Source organism: Mesocricetus auratus, unplaced genomic scaffold (assembly GCF_017639785.1).
Source record: "Mesocricetus auratus isolate SY011 unplaced genomic scaffold, BCM_Maur_2.0 Super-Scaffold_100676, whole genome shotgun sequence".
NCBI lineage: Eukaryota > Metazoa > Chordata > Mammalia > Rodentia > Cricetidae > Mesocricetus > Mesocricetus auratus.
In genome coordinates this window covers 183,018,230-183,039,146 of record NW_024429266.1, presented here as the reverse complement: position 1 = coordinate 183,039,146, position 20,917 = coordinate 183,018,230, and the positions used below count along the sequence as shown (strand labels likewise).

The window sequence follows — 20,917 nt, the reverse complement described above, 5'->3', positions numbered from 1 at the left end:
CACAAAGTTGTCCTTTGACTTTCACCTGACGGCACAGTGTGCGTATGTGTGGCTAATTACACACACACACACACACACACACACACTCACTCACACACACTCACACACACACTCACTCACACACACACACACTCACTCACACACACTCACACACACACACACAATGTAATTTAAAATGATAATATGGATTGAGTTTGCCTCAGCATTATAGTGCTTGCCTAACATGCACAAGGTTCTGAATCCAATTCCCAGCCCCACAAAAATGAAAATGAAACAAACAAAAAAGCCAAAAAGAAAAAGAACTTGGGGGTGGGGGCAGAGCTCTGCCTGTCTGCTGTGAGAGGCAGCTTTTGGAACAGTTTGCCAGAGGGAGCAGGAGTGTGGAGCTTATCAAGAAAGGACTCTGATCTTGTGGAGAGAAAAATAAAGTTCATAAGTTCACTTCCTTTCAAGGGTAAACACATCACCAGTTAACCAGAACTGCAAAACAACTTGCTGGGCCTGGTGGCCTGTCAACCCCTGTTACTTAGGGAGCTGAAGCAGGGGGATTTTGAGCCTGTGTCCCAGCAGGCCTACAGAGTGATTTCTAGCTTAGACTCTAGACTTTGTCTCACAAAGTAAAACAGAACACAATAAACAAACAAATAAGCAGCAATAACAAATCCATGATAAACAGGGCTGGAGAGATGTCTCAGAGGTTAAGAGCACTGGCTGCTCTTCCAAGGATCAGGGTTCAATTCCCAGCACCTACATGGCAGCTCACAACTGTCTTTAATTCCTGTTCCAGGGAATCTGATGATCTCTTCTGATTTCCTCCAGCACTAGGCACTCACATGAGGCACAGTCATGTATGCAGACAAAACATCCATACATATAAAATATAAATGAAATAAAAACCATTGGATTCTGCTCTATAAAAACAACTGAGGAGAGTGATCTGCGATAGAGCCTTTCCTTTCTTTTGATATTGGAGATAACAGCAAACAATGAACTATAACTCTGATACAGTTTCTTTGAGACAGGGTCTCATGTAGTCTATGATGGCCTCTGACTTCCTATATAGCCAAGGACACTGAGCTTCTGGTCCTCTTACCTCAGTCTCCCAGGTGTGTGTGTGACCACATCTGGCATTAAGACTGACAAGTGAACAGAAGAAGTTGACGTGCTCCCAGTGACAAACTCCAGCTTGGGCTTTTAACTCTTGCTCCTGAACTGAGGCACCTGTGAGAGAATTCCCTTCTTGCTGGAAAGAGTGGTGGTGTATGCTTATCACCCCAGCCACTCAGGAGGCTGGGGTCGAAGGATCCCAAGTTCAAAGTCAGCCTGGGCTACAACGTAAGTTCAAATCCAGCCCAAGCTTAGTGAGACCACATCAAAATAAAAGCCAAATAAGGGGCTTCCAGGGAGAGGACAGACACATAGTCACATGGTCTGAATACCTGAGTTCAATCCCCAGGGTGCAGAAGATCATTTACTTCTATAAATCATTCTCTGTCGCTTGGCACTTTGAATGTAATTGGCCCCATAATCTCATAGGGAGTGACATTAGTAGGAGGTGTGATTTTGTTGGAGTGAGTATGGCCTTGTTGGAGGAAGTGTGGTGCTGTGGGTGGGCTTTGAGGTTTCCTTCTGGGGAATGAATAGTCCTTCTGTACACTGTGAAAATGTGTTGCTCTGATTGTTGACAAGAAGCTGATTGGCTAATAGCTAGGCAGGATTTTGGGGCAGAGAGCATGCTGGGAAGAAGAAGGACAGAGTCTGAGGAGTCTTGAGCCAGACTTAGAAGAAGCAACATGGGAGTTCATAGATGAGGTAAATGATCCTTGGGGCAGCACATAGAGTAATAAAGATGAGGTTTAGGATTAAGTTGTAGGAGCTGGCTGGAAACAAGCCTAAGCTACTGGCTGAGCATTTATGATTAATATCAAGTCTCTGTGTGGTTATTTGGGGAGATGGCTTGCAGGACACAAAATTCCACCTACAGATGGCATTCCAATATGGAGACTAGGCCATGCATTTCCATTTATAAAACCTAAAAAAAACTACCAAACACACAAAAAACGGAGCCATACGTGGCTTCCTAGCCTCATGTCTTACATGCCCAGCTATTACCTGTGGGCTTGAGCTGCCAGAGTGAGGCCCACCAGCATGCCATGAACTAAGTAAGCCACATGGTGGGTTTAAGTTTTGCTCTCACACACAGAAAAGATTACAGATAGTGCAGTAAAGACAGAATCTATACAGAAAAAGAAACCTCTCTAAATGGGTTGCAGTGTGTTTAAAAATGTACATAGGTCTGGGAGAGAAAAGAAAATTGTCTAGGCAGTCACGGAAAAACTAGTGTAAAAATAATAAAGTCCTTAAAATAGGAATAAAGTAATAAAAACATAATAAGCTACATAAAGATGGGAAATACACTGCGAGCCTGGATCCTGTATGTTTCTGAGTTTGTCGTCTGAATTTTCTGATTGCTGGTGAAGGAATGACAGCTGCTAAAACTCATTGGATTACGGAAACTGCTGGATTAAACCAACCTATATATTTTTAAAATGTCTTAATTTCAAAATCCAAGTCAAAGGTATGTTGCTTTGGGGAAGAGATCATGCTTTTGTTCCACAGAAAATGAAAGGCTGTGGATTTGTTCAAGGTTGAAGATGATTAGGTTTGACTGGTTACAGACATAAAGAAACAAACCTTTAAAAAAACTGCAAAACATGTAACGTATATTTTACCTGCTTAAAAATAAAATGAAAAATTGTCTTTGGCTAACTTGTGTACAACACAGTTTATACTTGTATGAATACAGACATGTATGTTACTTTTAAAGGTTTATGCATTTTCAGACCAAGGAGACCAGACACTAATGGAAAGGAATGGCCTAGGTGGTCCAGCATCTCATATGCCTCTGTTGCAGGTTCCTCAGAGTTCTGCATCCCAAACGGCTTCAAGACTGCTGGCTGAGATGGTCCAGCCTCACACTCCTCTAGCCAAGACTTAATCATTATCCTGACTTTCTCAAGTTCCCCCAAAGATGTCAGTGCTCCCAAACAACAGGAAGCAATCTAGAAAAAAGAAATCAGCAGTCAGAATCCCAAAAGATGGGTTATGGATGTTTGTTATTGTTTAAAGGGGGGGTTGGTTACAAGTTGTTAATGGTTATAGTAAAATGAAAAGCTAAATAAAAGAGTTAAATCCAAAGATCTCTTTTTGAAAGAAAAAAAGGATATATAATGTAGAAGTGATGAGATAAAAGGATATATTATTGAATATGCTTTAATTAAAAAAACTACTAATATCAAGCTGGTCATTGGTGGCACATGCCTTTAATTCCAGCACTCAGGAGGCAGAGGCAAGTGGATCTCTGTGAGTTCGAGACCAGCCTGGTCTACAGAGTGAGTTCCAGGACAGCCTCCAAAACAATACAGAGAAACCCTGTCTCGAAAAACAAAAAACAAACAAACAAACAAACAAACAGAAAAAGAAAAACTAAACCAAACCAAAACCAAAACCAAAACTACTAATATCAAAATATTTTATATTGATATAGATTTTGGTTTATTTAAACAAATTAAAAGTTAATTTTGTTATACTGTACATATGTTTCTACTCTTGTTTGGGGTATTGTATTTATGCAACTCATTAAAAATGTAATGTATGCCGGGCGTTGGTGGCGCAGGCCTTTAATCCTAGCACTTGGGAGGCAGAGGCAGGTGGATCTCTGTGAGTTCGAGACCAGCTTGGACTACCAAGCGAGTTCCAGTCATTTATGATAGTCAAACTTGTTATAATAGTCAAGCTTATTGCCATGTTAGGTATGTTTTCAAGGTCATTCATAGATATGTTTACATAGATAGGTGGTCTTCAAACACTTCAAAGACCTACAGAATATGGCATTTAATATGTTTAATAAACCTAATAAGGCTTTTCTTGACAGTGAGACACATCTGCTCCTGACAGCACCAATTTGCTTCAAAAGAGGATGATGGGCATCAAAGAAACTCCGAATGGAGTTGTTTTCTTTATGGAGGCAAAAGCTAGCCAACTTGGCGAAGAAACTGCTCAATTGCTGATAGTATACTGTCCAAACTGAACCAAAAGGATGCAAAAGAAGCGACTGCCAAACTTTGTTAAGACAAGGTAGAATATTCCTTCAAAATTCCCTGATTCTTAGAAATGTCTGTCAGATCTACTCAGCCTGTAGGCCAAAGATGGATGCCCCAAAGTTACAGAAGAACCCAGGGTGACTGTCCAGGCAGCCAGATGTCCCTGGTGTTAGGTAACATTGCACCGTGCTGGGGTCTTTGATGGAGTTAAGACTAAATAATTAGACTTAAAGTTTTCCTTAGTCATGATAAAAGGTAAATTAGGTATAAAACTTTAGACTCACAAAGATAAATAATAGAGCATTTTCTCTAAAAATTTGCCAAATGCAAATGAACTGGATATTGTAACTGTAATTCTTACTTGATACTGTTTTGTTGTATATAATTGTACTATGCTAAAACTAAAACCTTCCTTTTTATTTATACAAAAGGGAGAAACGCTGTGGAATAATCCTCTGTACACTGTGAAGCTGTGTTGCTCTCATTGTTGACAAAAAGCTGCCTGGCTGATAGCTAGGCAGGATTTTGGGGCAGAGAGAATACTGGGAAGAAGGGCAGAGTCTGAGGAGTTTCCAGCCAGACTCAGAGAAGCATTATGGGGAGTTCATAGATGAAGTAAATGGACCTTGGGGCAGAAAATAGATTAATAAAAATGGGTTAATTTAATAGTAGTAGTAAGAGCTGACTGGAGACAAGCCTAAGCCATCACTGAGTATTCATACTTAGTCTCTGTGTGGTTACTTGGGGAGCAGGCTGGTGGGACAGAAAAACTCCACCTGCGGTTTCCTATGGTTAGGACACTGCCCTGTGAAGGCATGGAAATCAGGATTCACCAGACCCAGTATAAATGAAGTGGAATTTATTTGGGGAAAAAAACTCACACAGAAAACAAGTGACTGTCACGGCGCTCCCTCTCCAAGGATGCAAACCCTGCCACCCTGATGCTCTCTGGGAACCAAAGGGCCTCCTAAGTCCTGAACCTTTCCTTTTAACCAGTCTCTCCACACCTGTAACCACGCGCAAAATGTTTGGTCACTGTTACAGGATATCGCTATATAGCCCAGTGTTCGAACGCACTTCCTGTTACCTTCTGATAAAGATGTAGCCAGTTCCATGTCTGCCTGCAAGCCGCCATGCTCCCTGCCATGATGATAATGGACTGAACCTCTGAAACTGTAAGTGAGCAACCCCAATGAAATGTTTTCCTTATAGGAGTTGCTGTGGTCATGGTGTCTCTTCACAGCAATAGAAACTCCAAGAGTCTGCCACACCTGTGCCATGGTGCTTCTCCCCAATACACGCCTACATATACATGAAATAACAAAGGAAAGCAGTGCACTTCTCCCTTCTGCAACTCCATAGCCAACAGAAAGGGGCTCCTAGGCAGCGTGGTAAGGAGATCAGGCAGCACGAGGCCCTGTCAGTGTCCATCAGCTCAAGAGCATGGAAACAGCTCCCGGCTCCTTTAATCCCAGCACTTGGGAAGCAGAGGCAGAAGAATCTCCACAGTGAGTTCCTGGTCTACATCATGAGTGCCAGGACAACCAAGGCTGCATAGTGAGACCGTGTCTGAAAAAAAACCAAACGACACCAACCAACGAAGAACACAAAGACGCAATTTTTAAAAAGACGGCTTAGGGGCTGAAGAAGTGTCTCAGTGGTTAGAGTGCTGGCTGCTCTTGCAGAAGACTGGGTTTGATTCCTAGCACCCATACGGCAGCTGACAACCACTTGTAAGCCCAGTCCCAGGGCATCTAATGGTCTCTTCTGGCCAACTTGGTCACATGGTACACACCAAGCACACACGGTACACAGACACACATGAAGGCAAAACCACCATACACATGTAACAACAATTAAAACGTTTGTTTCTTCTTGTAGCTTTGGCCATCTTGGAGCTCAGTTTGTAGGCCAGTCTGGCCTTGAACTCACAGAGATCCACCTGCCTCTGCTTCCCAAGTGCTGGGATTAGAGGTGTGCACCACCACTGCTCAGCTCCTAAAAAGCTTTTAAAATGACTTAAAATTACTCCCTTATTATGAAATAAATTAAGTAATTTATTCTGTTTACAAAACAAGAAGGTAAAATGGAACAAATTTGGGTTCAGCAAGATAGGTTAGTGGTAAAAAGAGCCTGCTGCCAAGCCTGAGGACCAGAGTTCAAATCCTGGAAGCCACACAGTGGAAGGAGCTAAGTCCTGCAAGTTGTGCTTTGACTTCTGCACATGTGCCATGGTGAATGAACACACACACACATACACACACACACACACACACATATACACACACACACTAAATAAATGTAAAAAGAAAAGGCAAAGTTAGTCCAAGCCACCGGTATACTGTCCTTTTTAAAATTAACTTTTGAAAAAGATGTATTCACTTTTGTTTTATGTGTATGAGTGTTTAAATGTTGTCTGTGTATCACATGCCTGCCTGGTGCCTGCAGAGGCCAGAAGAGGGTATCAGATCCTCTAGAACCGGAGGAACTGGAGTTACAGGTGGTTGTGAGCCACCACTTGGGTGCTGAGAACTGAGCTCAGGTCCTCTGCAAGAGCAACAAGAGAGCTCTTTACCCCTGAACCATCTCTTTGTACTGTTTGTTCTTAGGTATGGGCTTGGGGTCTTTCTAAGTGGGGAGACATTTAGGAAGGAAGGAACTTGTGTGATACTAACATTTACTCTCCCTAGATAGGGAATTAATGATAGACAAAAGTCAGGGTATCCTCCAAGTTTAATTGTGAACTAATGAGCTGTTTAGTGGGGTTACTTATAGGAGCATGGGCCTGGGGTTGCTTACAGGAAAAGGAATGACTGAAAAGCAACCACACTGTTGAAAGTTTACCTCAGCACGAGTGACAGCCCATGAAAGACAGAGCCCTGGAAATCACTGCAGGACTTGCAGGCAACTCTGCTCATCTGAGCCTCTTCAGGCAGCTTGGCTCGTCTGAGTGGCCTCCGTTGTCCCCATTGCTTGTATAAGGGGGGTGGAGGGGGGAGGAGAAAGGAGAAGGCTGGTTCCGCTGGCCAATTTCAGGGACTTCCTGAGACTTTTGAGTTGCTTACTTCCTGAATTTTAAAGAGCCTCCCTTTAGAACTTTTCCTTTTCCTTTTCTTCCCCCCTTTCTTGAAACAGGTTTTATGTGGCTTACCTGGTCTCAAACTAGCTATGCAGCCAAGAATAACCTTGGATTTGTGCTCCTCCCACCTGTTTGAGAGGGCAGGGAGCCAGACCAGAGCCATGACAGGTTTCTAACAGCCCCCACCGGGGACCAGGACTTAGTTTCACTTTGCTGGAGGTGACTGGAGCTGAGCAAGCCATTCTCAGAACCACAACTCAGGGACAACCAATCAGCAGGCCACACAGCTGTCTGCTAGCTTAAGATAGCGTTCTCTACTCTGTCCCTGAAAAGTCCCTAACCAATTGGATCACCTACCAATCCTATGAACTTTTTGCTTAACCCCACTAATCAGTTCCCAGACTAATCTCTCTTCCCTGGAATTCCCCTAACCCTGCTTAAAAGGAGCTTGTGAGCTTCTCTGGGGTCTCCATTTGCCACTTTGTCAGATGTCTGGACCCCGACATGTTAATGTTAATAAATACTCTTGCTGATTGCACATGTGACTGGTGGTTTTCACAGGCCTTCTCATGGACCCTAACTGGGTCCAGCAGCTCACTCCCGCTGGATGCAGAAAGCCCCACCCCTCTCTCTAAACCCAGCTCTCTCAGAGAACCTCCAACAACAACAACGAAAAGGCACCAAAAACCCAGTTCTGCCTCTTTTGGTGGCTGCAGCGGCTCCTCCCCTAAGTTTCCGGTAGCCCCAGACCCTGCCCAAAGTGGCCAGCTCTCCAACATACTTGGGCACAAACCCAGATTGCAGAGCACACATCATCACCCCTCGCCTACAGGGTATGTAAGCTCCCTGCTTTAGTTCGGTCCTGTGACTTCTCCGGCCCCAATCTCTGGGGCTGAGGGGCTTGCCCTGGAGTAGCTTTGCTCAAACAAACCTGCTTTCACTTTTTCAGTTCGGCTTGATCCGGCTGCATCTTCAGAGAACCCTATTATTATCGAGTTACAGAAAACCTGTTGCTGCCTCTACTTCTTGAATGCCGGCCTTACAGACATGAACCACACCCAGTGACTCATCAATTTTCTTTAGTCAGAGGAACCTATTTTCTTATTCCAGTGAGTAAGCACATTAGTCAGCTTCTCATTATTGTAACAAAATGCATGAAACAATGGCCATAAGAAGGGAAAGGTTGGGCTGGAGAGATGGCCCGTGGTTACGAGCACTGGCTGCTGGTTGGTTCCAGCACCCACACCGCAGCTCACCATCACATGTAACTCTAGCCTCAAGGGATCAAGGGCCCTCTGCACGAATGTGGCACATAGCCAAAACACCCGCACATAATAAATAAAGATAAAAACTTAAAAGAAAGAACACTGTTTATTTCTAGTAAATCATGCATGGTGCCGCACAGCTGTAGCCTCAGCTCTCGGACGCTGGGGATGGAGAACTGCTGGGCCTCCGAATTTGAGACCAGCCTGGACAATAGAGTAAGAACTTGTCTCAGATGATTAGTGACTCAACTTGGAGACACAAGTTCACACTCTTCCTCCCTCGAGGAAAATGTATCGAGAAGAAGGTGATGTGTTTAAGAAGCTTCTAATTTACAAGCATGCACAAGAAAAACCAGGACTGTCTTCACATCATACAATGAAGACAAAACACAGTATACGCATAGTACTTACTATGTATGTGTGTGTGGCGTGTGCAGGTGTCGGAAGAGGCCGAAGACCTTGGGTCACCGTGGAGCCGGAGTTCCAGGCAGTTGTGAGCCGTGTGACATGGGTGCTGGAAATCAAACTATGTTGTCTGCAAAACAGTCCGTCTTTCCAGCCCCACACTAGGATTGCAAATTTTAGGCTAGCCTGGGCTACATAGTCAAACTATGTTGAAAACAAAACACCAGAATGTTGATGGGATTATAGAAAAGAGAGTTTATTCTATGTACTGTGATTTTACTATGGAATCATAGTGGTTATCAACAATCGGTTAGATAATTTGTTTTGTATACTACACACTGGATTCTGACCTAGTGCACCCCGGGGTCAGTCCTCCTCTCCCATCTCTTTCTTGATCCAGTCAACATAATTGAGTAACTTGGTGTAAAAGCCGTATCCCTCCCCACACTCAATGCCCCAGGACACAATGCCTGTGGCAATCCAGATTTTACGGTCTCGATCCCTGACTGCGAACACACTTCCACTGTCCCCCTGGCAGGCATCGTGCCTTTGAGTTGGGTCCCCAGAACAGAACATATTCTGAGAAAAGACGTCAGTGCTCTTTTTAGTGTGGAGCCATCTCTGGCATGCCTCTCGATCAGCTACAGGCAGGCGCACAAACCTGAGGTTAAAAGCAATTTTATCTTCTGTTATCCCAAAGCCACTGACGTAACCCATGAGGCCTTTGTCATAGAAGGTCTCATTGTCAGGGAGACAGATAGGGAGGAGGTCGGGACCCAGCGTGACCCTGTTTTCCAGTTCCAGCAGGGCTATGTCTCCTTCAAAACTGTTAGGTTCGTCTTGGCGGTAGTCAGGATGGATGATGACCCTGCGGACTGGGTGATGTCCCAATTTTTTAATCTCTTCCACATTTATGTGACCCAGGAAAACATCTTTACTGGCGTTGCTTTGTTTGTCCTGTTCCTTGGGGAGGATGGTGTGGGCCGCAGTGAGGACCCAGCGGTCTCCCAGCAGGGCCCCGCCCCCCTCGCCCATGGATGTTGGTGAATGCCTGCCAGGGGAAGTTGCCCGGTTTGGCTTCCTGCCCTCCGATGATACGCTGCTTCTGTGTCACAGGGTTGACAGGCTTCCCACACACTGAAGAGAGACAGGAGACAGGGATGAGGACCTGTCAGTCCCAGGTCCCGCCCTCCCAGGTCCCGCCCTCCCTTCTTCTTTCTTTGGTTCAGTTTCACTCTCTTTGTTACTCCTTTTTTTTAAAATTTAATTTTATTTTCTACATAGTGAGTTTTTTAGATTTATTTATTTATTATGAATACAACATTCTGCCTCCATGTATGTCTGCACACCAGAAGAGGGCACCAGATCTCATCATGGATGGTTGTGAGCCACCATGTGGTTTCTGGGAATTGAACTCAGGACCTCTGGAAGAGCAGTCAGTGCTCTTAACCTCTGAGCCATCTCTCCAGCCCCTCTTTGCTACTCTTGACTCTCTCTCTCCCTCCCTCCCCCTCTCCCTCCCTCCCTCCCTCCTTACCTCCCTCCCTCCCTCCCTCCCTCCCTCCCTCCCTCCGTCTCTCTTCCTGTTCCATAGTCCCTCCTATAGTCCATTCTTGGATAATTCCCCTGGTTCTTATTTATTCCTTCCCGGAATTTCTCTGACTTTACCCTCCGATTCCTTGTCTGTTGAGCACTAGACCATCCAGACTGATTTAGATTTTCTGCCTGTCTCCTGGGACCCTCATTCTCCTCCTCACCGGGTTTTCACTTTGAGCTACGGCATGACCTCACTTGACTTCCCTTCTGTGTACCACGCTTCTCCTAAGGCCCCACCAACACTGCAAGCCACACCTGGCAGACACCGGGGCATCTTCTCCCCTTCCTCTTCATTCTTCCAAATGCCCTGGGCTGTGCAGGTATATATCCCTGCAGATAGAAGGAGTTAGAATCAAGGCTGGAGGTGACGGCCTAGAAAGCAGGCAGCAGAGGTCATTGAACACTGAGGGTGTTACACAGGGAGTGGAGAAAAGAGACACCACAGCATGGATCAACGTTAACTGGTTCAAATCTGTGTGGACGTATAAACTTGTTAACAGACTCCACACACACATTTTTGTCGTATTGTAGAGTGAAAAAAGAAGTCAGAATACTTAACTATATGTATCTGGGGTGACACCCATTTGTGAAAGTTGACCCACATACTGGAAGGAAGCTAGCCAAAGCTTACAGTGTAGCCTCTGGGAAGCAGGATTATAGACAATAATGCCATGTCTTCCTGTATCTCTCTCTTCAGGGTTCATTGTTTAGCGCAGGCTGGCCTTGAATTTGCTATGAACTCAAGCTGGCCTTGAACTCTCCATTCTTCTGCCACAGTCACCCAGTGCCAGCGTTCCAGGGGCGCAGCGCACACCCAGCCGTAGCTACATTTTCTGATTGCTGGTACTCTGCCGTGTTTGTTACTAGTATTCTATCTGCATTATCCCATTTTAACACAGTGACACTTTCAAGTATGTATTATCTTCATGTTAAAATGAGGAAACTGAGATTAAGCCCCCCCCTTCCTTCCTTCCTGATGGGGAATGCCTTTCTGTATGCTGTGAATACATGTTTTTCCTATTGGTTGATGAATAAAGCTGTTTTGGTCAATGGACAGGCAGGATTTGGCCAGTTGGAAAATCCAAACAGGGATAGAGAAAAGGTAGTAGGCAGAGTCAGGAGATGCCACGTAGCTTCTGAGGAAACAAGAGGTCCAGGCGTGACCAGTAAGCCAAGACCATGTGGAGATACACGGATTAATAGAAATGGGTTAATAATTAAGAAAGAGCTAGCCAAATATGAAGCCTAAGCCATCGCTAAACAGTATATAATTAATATAAGCCTCTGTGTGTTTACTTGGGACTAAACTGCTGTAGGACTGGGCAGGACAGAAACTTCCTTTACTCCTTCCTTCCTTCCTTCCTTCCTTCCTTCCTTCCTTCCTCCCTCCCTTCCTCCCTCCTTCCCTCCCTCCCTTTCTTCCTTCCTTCTTTCCAGTTTTGAAGATGTAGCTCAGGGACTCTCACATGGTAGGCAAGTGCATTACCCCTGAGCAATATCCTCATCTTGGATTTTTTAAAGAGAAATTTTTGTTAGGTGTGGTGGCATATACCTGTAATCCTAGCTCTTGGGATATAAAAGGAGGAAAATTAGGTGTTTAAAATCATCCTTGAGAAGGGGGAAGAGAGCATATTAACCAATAGGGCAGGCTGGGACTATAGCTCAATGGTAAGAGTGCATAAGAGATGCCCCAGGTTCAATCTCTATGACTACAATAAACCCATCAACACACAGATGAGTTTAGAAGCAGTAAGTAAACGTAAATACGACACAACACGACAGCCCAAGAGAGGGAGACTAGAGAGTGCGTTGCACTGTAAGTGTGGTGGTGGTGATGGTGATGGCTGTCTTGCTGGTGTAGTGTTGTTATTAATGGTAGAGTTGGTGGCAGTGACCTTATTGGTATTGCTAATGAAAGATATGGTGGAGACTGTTGATGTGGTGATGATAATAGTGATTGCAGTGATTGGTGATAATAGTGGTGGTGATGGTGGTGTTGCCTATGGTGTTGGTGGTGCTGGCGTTGGTATGATGGAAGTGACAATGGTGAGGTTGGTATTGGTGGTGTGTCGATGGTGGCTATGGTGGTGATTCTGCTGGTGGTGGTGCTATTGGTGGATGATGGCATTGTTACTGGTAGAGGTAGTATTGGTAATCGTTGTGGTGGTGAGAGGGAGCTGATGGCTTATTACAATCTTTGTTTTCCATCAGCTTGAGTGTTCATTTCTTCAAATCTATTAGACTTTTTTGGCATTGTAATTTAGGGTCCTCCAGCCAGCACCCAGGACTCTCCCGAAGCTGTAAAGGACACTGAGGACTGAGAGGGGCATCAGTTCCTACCTTGCACAGACTCGATACTGCCAGCTCTGGTCTTCATCTTGTAATATGGTTCATGGCAGTGATATTGGATCTTGGCTTCATAGGTGTTCACACCTTTTGTGGTGATGTAGTGGAAGTCCCCATTAGACAGGCTTCGGGGCTGCCCACAGTCCTTGACTTAGAGAGAACACAAGGTTGTAAGGGAGTGGAGACCACCTGCGTGGAGACTTTGGTGGCAATGTGAGCTGCCTCAGAGAAGTGCGGTCAGTAGGGGGGAAGCGTGCAATGGATGGAGGGACGTTCAGTTCTGTCAGAGCCCATCAGGCCTGAGATGAGCACTTAGCTTTCTGAGGTGGGCCGTAAACTTCAAAGGGCAAGCCGAGAGTCAGGACCCTACAGGAAAGTCTGGATTCTCTCTCCCGCCCAGCTCGAGTCTCAAGACTGAGGGATGGCAGGTCCTTAGGGGCAGACACATCTAGTTTGTGACTTACTCTTGCACCTGGGCATGGCACGATGCCATGTGCCATCATCCTGGCAAACAGCTGTGAAGGAGAGCAGTGCCTGGTTTCCCTGTCAGAGTGGAAATTAGCGTCAGCACACAGCTCCCCGCTTCCATGCTGCCCATGGAGCGGAGGGAATGTGGTGACAGGTGTGGTGTCCAGCTCTTGGACCGCAGGCACTGAGAGATGTGGCTCCTCCCTCCTTCCCAGCTAGTGCTCTCGGGCCAGGGCTGCAGATGGGGTGCTGAGTCCAGAGCAGAGCCACACAGCAAGGATAACTGCTGGACTCAATAACCTTCTTTTAGGCTCTTGTCTGTTTCCGCTAGACCCTCCACCCCCAACCTGTAATAAATAGCAAAGAAGTCGGATTGAGCTTTGAATCACAACAAAGACCATTTTCTGGAGCACACCCCGGCCTTTCCCTCTCTGGCCCTGAAATGCCCTCCCAGTCAATGTCTGTACCACATTCTCTCCTAGCCTGCAGTTTTCTGAAAGTCAAGGGCTTTCCCTCAAATACTAGTGCTACCTGGCCGCCTTCATAGGTGTTCAGCACGATGATGTAGCAGGTGAGTGGACATCTGGCACAAGGCCCCAAGGCAGCTTTCTCTTGATAATATTGGAAAATATGATTCTTTTGAGACAGGGCCTTGGTATACAACAGCCTAGGCTGGCCTGGAACTAGCTGCACAGCCCAGGCTGGCCTCAAACTCACGGCTTTCCTGCTTTAGCCCCCTGAGTGCATGTAACAGGTGTGTCACTGCCACACCTGGCTATGAGTAACTTGTTAAGAGCAAGAAGGGGCCTCAGGGCAAACACTTGTAATCCCAGGACTCAGGAAGGGGAGGCAGGAGGATAAGGAGTTTGAATCTAGCCAATCTACTAGTGAGACTGACTGTCACCAACAACCAGCCAACTGTCCTCCCCCCCACCTACTTAACCACACTTCTTCGTCAGTCTGCAAAGCTGGGCCAGGGCAGTGGGCTGTGACGAGACTACCGATGCGTATCAGAGAGCCCCAGAGGGTTGGGTACTCGTCCCTTCCATACAGCAGCCACTGTGTGATGTTGGAGTCCACCCTGACTTTTGAGTTCTTGTTCCTACAGTGAGTAATGAAGGTGGTCCTGTAATGCATTCAGACCCCAGGGGGTAATTTTAAATAGTGCTCAGGTTGCCCTCCAGCCTGATGGAAGCAGGGAACCTGGACATCGGTTTCTTAAGAACCCTCCGAGTGTTTCCAGCGTGCAGACAAAGTTGAGTCTTCTCTTCTCCACGGTACCAGGCATTGAACTAGGGCCGCCTGCACGTAGACAGACACTCTACTGTTGAGCTGTGTCCCCGGCCCTCTTTTTCACGTTTGACTTTCAGACAAGCTCTCATTGAGTCACCCAGGCTGGCCTTGAACCTCAGCCCCTTTTCTGTGTAGTCAGATTGGACAATAGGCAGACGGGTGCTTGCAGCTCTGCCCTCAACAGCCCGCTTTGAGTCTACGGTACTGCCCACCAGACTATCTCAGCTCTCCCTGGGGCACCGGGAGCCTCTGTCCTGCCAGCCCCAGCCTCTTACCTCCACGAGCTGGTAGCCTTGCTTGCAGGTGACGATGAAGTAATCACGGAACTGGTACTGAGGCTGTGGTTCCTGGATGATGGTGAACTCATCTAGGGCCTTGGGTTGGGGGCACTTGATGACTGTGGGCGAGGCCAGACGGAGTGTTCACATCAGAGCCATTTGTCATTCCTTCTCCCCGAGCTTCCCTCATAATTGGCAGGCAAGGGAGGCGCCAACAAGATAGCTTGTTTTAGTTTGGGGGGGCTGGAGATTGAACCCAAGGTCTCATGCATGCTGAACATGAGTTTTACCAGTAAGCCACACTCCACCCTGAACCTCTTACTTTCAGTGGTGTAGTGCAGCTTCCAGCCTCGACTGTCCCCAGACTCATCCGTGAAGAACACCAGATCCACTGCGTTGCTGCTGGTGTCAAGGTCTGGAGGCTTTTGATTGCCACAGAATTCACCCAGGGTCTTCCCATTAGCATAGATCTGGTGGGAAGAACGGGAACTGATGTTATATCTCCAGAGGGTACATTTTTACCCATGGCCTCTTGGGTATCAGCCTCATGGCCAATAGTGGTGGTAGAGATGGAATCCTACCTGGTGTATGTTTTCAGCTGCAGGGTAGATGAGGACACCCCGCCCCCCAGGACCCACTGACTGTTGTGTGGGGGCTGTGATGCTGGCCAGCAATGTGTGGCCCTGTCCCATTCGCTCAGAGAGCCCAGGAAGAAGCAGGGACCCGGAGAGCCATGTGGATACGGGAAGGAGAGTGTAGAGCATGGCTGTACCTGGAGCTGGTCATAGGGACAGTGCACTTGCTGGTGGTCGTCAATTTCAAAGGGGTCCAGGAACTTGAGGTGCAGAGTGAGGCCCCGCTCCACCCGGATGCTGTAGTTGCAGCGAAGGTCTGGTGGGTAGGGCTGAGGGTATTCGAGGCTAGAGATATACCCCGAGGGCTCTGTGTACAGCCCGCTGCTACACTCAGCTATGGGAGACGAACCAGGCAGGTCATTAGGGCTCTCAGGCTGGCCCAGCAAGTCCCTGCTCAGTCCTTGCCACCCCCTCACGCCCACTCTGCCTCACCCTGACAGGACTGTCCGTTTTTCTGAAGCTCATAGCCCGGATGGCAGGAACAGAAGTAGCCTCCAACATAGTTGTGACACAGGTGTTGGCACCGGGGCTGGTAGTCACCTTCCACTAAGTTGGACTGGGGCGCGCATTCGTCAAGGTCTGGAAGGACAGAGGAAGGGTTAAGTTCCTACCCAGAGACTTCTGGGGCCAGACACAACTATTGTTGTGCATGACATGGGGGCCTCTTTCCAGAGACTGCTGTGTGGCTCTTTCTCAAAGAGTCACATGCCAGAAACCAGGAGACAATGTCCACTTCTGGCCTCCACACCTCCCTAGCGCTCTCTGGGAACTGCTGGGTGTCAGCAGATCCCAGGTTGTCAGTCCCCATCTTGCTGAGAGAAATAAGGAGAGCCTTATTTGGCATCTTTGGGTGCAAGCTTGTCCCCTACCCACTCCTGTGACTGAGGCCAGAAAGAGGGTTGGCCGCAGGGACCACTCACCCACAGCCTGGTAGTAGGCCTTGAAGCCTTTGTAGAACATGATGGTCCCATTCTCTTCGTTGGAGAAGTCTGTGTGGAAGGTCAACAGCATCTTGTTCCCCTGGGACGTGAATTCCTTCTCTCCCGGGGGGTTGCCCATGGGAGAGCCCAGCTGCCCACAGAACCGCCCCAGAGTTTGCTTATCAGCAGAAATCTGTTGGAGGAAGGACAGGAGAGAGCCCTGCTGAGGAGCCTGGTCCCATGTGGCAGGCCAGTGAAGGCCCGCTCTCTCTTGCCCCCGACTGAATCATGATCTAATGCTACTATCTGTCAGATCTGGATGCTACGGACGTCTCTACGTGATGCTTCCCTGTCCATCCCAGCCATGCACTAATTTTTTTTTTGAGTAGGAGCTTACTGTGTAGCCTAGGCTGGCCTTGATATTTATTAATCTCTTTGTGCAAACATGTGTGTGTGCACACCCATGCATGTGTGTATGCATGCCTGTGAGTGTGTGCGCATGTGTGTGCGCACGTGCATGTGTGTACATGCCTGCAAGTGTGCGCACACGTGCGTGTGTGCATGCATGTGTGCGCTTGTGTATGCGTGTGTGAGTGTGTATGCGTGAGTGTGTGCGGGTGCACATGCGTGTGTGCATGCGCGTGTGAGTGTGCATGCGCGTGTGAGTGTGTATGCGTGAGTGTGTGCATGCGTGTGTGCATGCACGTGTGAGTGTATATGCGTGTGTGCATGCGTGTGTGCATGCATGTGTGTGAGTGTGTATGCGTGAGTGTGCGTGTGTGCATGCGTGTGTGATACATGTGGAGCACAGAGGCCTGCGTCTGGAGTCAGTTCTTTCCCTCCTTCATGTGCATCCTTGGGACTGAACTCAGGGTTGTCACACTTGAGGCTGGTGCCTCTACCCACTGAGCCATCTTGCCAGCCCTAGACTGTGACTGACTTGCAGTTCTTCTGCCTTCCTGCCCCGACTGCTGACTGACTCTTCACCTGCTATCCTCTGCTTGGTCACCTATCCCGCTTTCTGCCCCCACCCCAAGGCTCCGATCTCACTCATTCCCACCGCTTCCTGTACCCTCCTCTCCCAGGAATCCTTGTCTCTGGGTGCCTTTATTACTCCTTCATCCCTAGAGCTTGGGCTGGCCATCTTTGGTCTCTGTCACTGTCCTGCTCCTCTTCTTTCTCTCCACCCCCCCTCTCACTTTCCTTTCCTCCTTGGTGTTTTTGGGAGAGTGGCTAGCCTTGAACTTGCTATGTAGCCCAGGATGGTCTGAAACATTCCAAGTCTCCCTAGTATTGGGATCACAGGAGTACGCTACCGCGCCTAGGTTTTTGTTTTGCTTTCCATTTCATCGTTTGAAAACCACACTCAGCCCTGCCTCCTGATAGACCCAACTGAACACGATAGTACGCTTGGTGGCCGGCAGCCTTGGCACTGGCCGGCATTGCCTGGCATCTCGACTGCTTTTCTTCTCAGACTCCTGAGTCTCTCAAAAGCTGAAGACATCTTCCCACTAACTTCACCAGATGCCGCCCCCCCCCCACTGAGGACTTTTCATCCTCTTTGTTGGAAAGATGTGCAGTCTTCACGATCTTCTCTCAGCCTCCGAGCTGATGCCTGAGAATGACAGTGCGGCAGGGCGCAGGCTCTGCTTAATTCCCGCCCTTTATTTTTTCTGGACACAGAAAGATGAGGCCGAGAAAGAAACCCTTTGAGGCGTACAGAGCAGAGGGGACCAAGATCTTTGTTCTCCTGGAAGGTCGTGTGCCACCTGCTGCATGTTTAATTTCTTCATATTACTGATGAGGTAGGTAGCCATACAGGGAAACTGAGGCACAGCTATTTTCCAGCGTCTTACAGTTAACCATCTCCTGACTCCTATCCATAGTGAGATCTCCTGGAAACAAAACAAAACAAAAACCCTCCTTCCCTCTATGATTCTCACCAAGGGCCTCAAAACTCAGAGGGCCCCATCTACGGCACAAGAGGCCCAAGGCCAGCATTTCTACAGAGCTGCACAGCGACGGGGCGCAGGCGTATCGTCCAGGGTGTTTAGAGCACAGACTTGCAGCTTCTCTCGTGGTCCAGCCTTCTCTCCCTTGCTTCCCACCTGGCTCCTACCTTGACATAGTCATAGAAACAGCCTTCAGAGGGCTCCACGTCAAAATGCCAGAAGACGAGCTTCACCCTGTACCCCCTGGGAACCATGATCACCATGGTTGTCTCAATGTCACTGGGGTAAGGCTTGGGATACAGAGGGGAGGTCACCTCTCCATAGAGCTTCTGAGGGATGTAGATGGAGCCCCCCACCCTGCAGAGCAGGGTCACCAGAAGGAGGGCGAAGAGTTGCCTGTTAAGGAGAGGGGGGGTGTTTGTGAGGCCGGAGGGCGCAGCACCCTTGCCATTGTGAGCCAGGGGTGGGGTGGCTGAACTGCCCATCCCTCCTCTCTGCCCATTTAGACTGCGTAGGGGTCCTGAACAGGGCAGCGGCGGCCTCGGTGTCTCTCCAGGTCACTGTCCAGTCCAGGGGTCACCATGCTCCCATCATGTTCCCCCACCCTAAGCTGCCTCCTCTGCCCTCCTCTTTCATCTCATTTTCTTCCTGGAATAGGACTGGCTTGGGACCAGCTCACTGAGGGTGAAGATATCTCTGCAAGGGTTCCTAACGCTTCAACAAAGGCGTCTGGGAGGAACCCTTCACGGAGTCTGGGAAACACACACAGGGGATTCTCTCTTCACTCAGAGGGTTCTTCCCCTCGCTGTTGCCCCGCTATGAGCCCAGAGCCAAGGAAAGAGAGGCCTTCGCAGCTCATGTCTAAGGGTCTGGTCGCTGGGAGGGGTGCTGAGGAGGGCGGTGTGTCCCTGTGTGTGAGTGTGCACAGCAGATGGGAATACGGGAAGGAGAGAGTTGTGTGCTGCCATTTTCTTCTTTTTTTAATGATGTGGGGACATGCTTGCCCCCAATCCCAGCTCCTCCCTCCTCCCCTGGTGCCCATCAGCCTTACTCACATATCTCTAGGCCACTTTGCTTTGGGTCCTCAGCTCTCCTGACAGTCTTCAGGCACTGTAAGTTGAGATAGGGATTGGGCATGCAGAGGAGGGAAGGGGGAGGGAAGGACTGTGGAGTGGAGGGGTGACCATTCCCGGAGGAATGTTGTAGGGAATGAACTATTTGCATAAACAAAAAATTTCTGAGTTTAGTTTTGGTTTTGAAATCCCTGTTGCTGGTGCCACCTGGTGGCCTATATGGGGAAGGGCGGAGGAAATGGGATCTGAATTTTTAGGGGCCGGAAACATTTGGTTGGAGTTTCTAGATCTGATTAGCATTTTCTCGGAGACTTACCTGGAGGCTGCTGGTTGGAACTTATTCACAGCTCCCCGGCAAAGGCATCACAGCTGTGCAGGCTGTTTTCAGGCTATGCTTTTCTGTTGATCCCATTCTTGCTATTCCTACTCAACCTAGCAGTGGTGGTGCAGGAATGGTTAGCTGGAGGAGGAGGATGGGTTTAGTTGCCACAGGGCCCTGGCCTGCAATGCTCACGAATGACATTTATCCCTGGATGGGAAATTGCTATGTCTCAGGATTCTAAAACAATACCAGGCTTTGGGCCCCTCCCCCCCACAGGCCCCATCATTTTAGCATGATAAGAGCCACTGTCTTGCTAGGTCAGAAAAGACAAATGATGAGGAAGAAGGAAATGGACTAGATCAGAAGACAGAAGGAAGAGGGACTCTTGTCTAGTGAGTTGCATGCTAGTATCCTAAGAGCTGTGTGTGTTACATGAGCACAATGGAGGCAGAGGAGATAGGTGGAGAGGAGGTGGTCCAATAAAGCAAGTCAGCTGAAGCAATCCCATCGTAGGGATTCTGAATTCTGTCGCGATATCACGTGACTTGGCTAAAAATTGCCAAATCTGGATTTGACCAAAAGTTGCCAAATCTGGACTTTACCACCTCAGGTCCAAACCACTTCAACTCTGCTCAAACTTCCAAATAAAATTGAAATCTGTGCCTGCATATAGAGATAAAAAAATTACATAGATCTAGACAAATATATGTAAGTATTTTGCTTTGTCAATAAGAAAATATATAATTTTTATAAAAACTTCAGTCATAAGGATGACATATGCTTATTGCATAAGACTTAGGCAGTAGAAAACAAGAGAAAATTAGTCAAAACCACTCCACCTGAAGCAACTTTCTCTTCAGTATTTTTTAGAATACTTTTACTTTAAACCTATTTACTTGTTTGTAAAGATTTATTTGTATTTTACACGTATGCATGTTCTGCCTGCATGTGTGTATGTGTTCCACGTGTGTGCGTGCAGAGCCTGTGAAGGCTGGAAGAGCAGGGTGCCCAGGAACCGAGTCACAGACGGCTGTGAGCAGCCATGTGGGTGTTGGGAACAGAACCTGGGTCCTCTGGAAGAACAGTCAGGGCTCTTAACCACTGAGTCATCTCTCCAGCCCCCCTTTTTTTAAACTTTAAGATGAGATCAAGACTGGTCTGATCCTTCTTCCTCAGCCTCCC

General features: G+C 47.7%; 1 protein-coding gene across 1 annotated transcript; it reads right to left on the bottom strand.

Moving 5' to 3' along the window:
- Positions 1-9,087: 9,087 nt before the first annotated feature.
- Positions 9,088-19,560, bottom strand: C1r (complement C1r). The gene is given in 12 exon segments (XM_021224708.2): positions 9,088-9,878; positions 9,880-9,989; positions 10,704-10,778; positions 12,789-12,944; positions 13,259-13,337; positions 14,831-14,952; positions 15,156-15,303; positions 15,606-15,802; positions 15,901-16,047; positions 16,389-16,581; positions 18,508-18,736; positions 19,396-19,560. Coding segments are annotated over 12 exon segments (2,118 nt in total). The 5' UTR covers positions 19,398-19,560; the 3' UTR covers positions 9,088-9,218.
- Between the last annotated feature and the right edge of the window lie 1,357 nt (positions 19,561-20,917).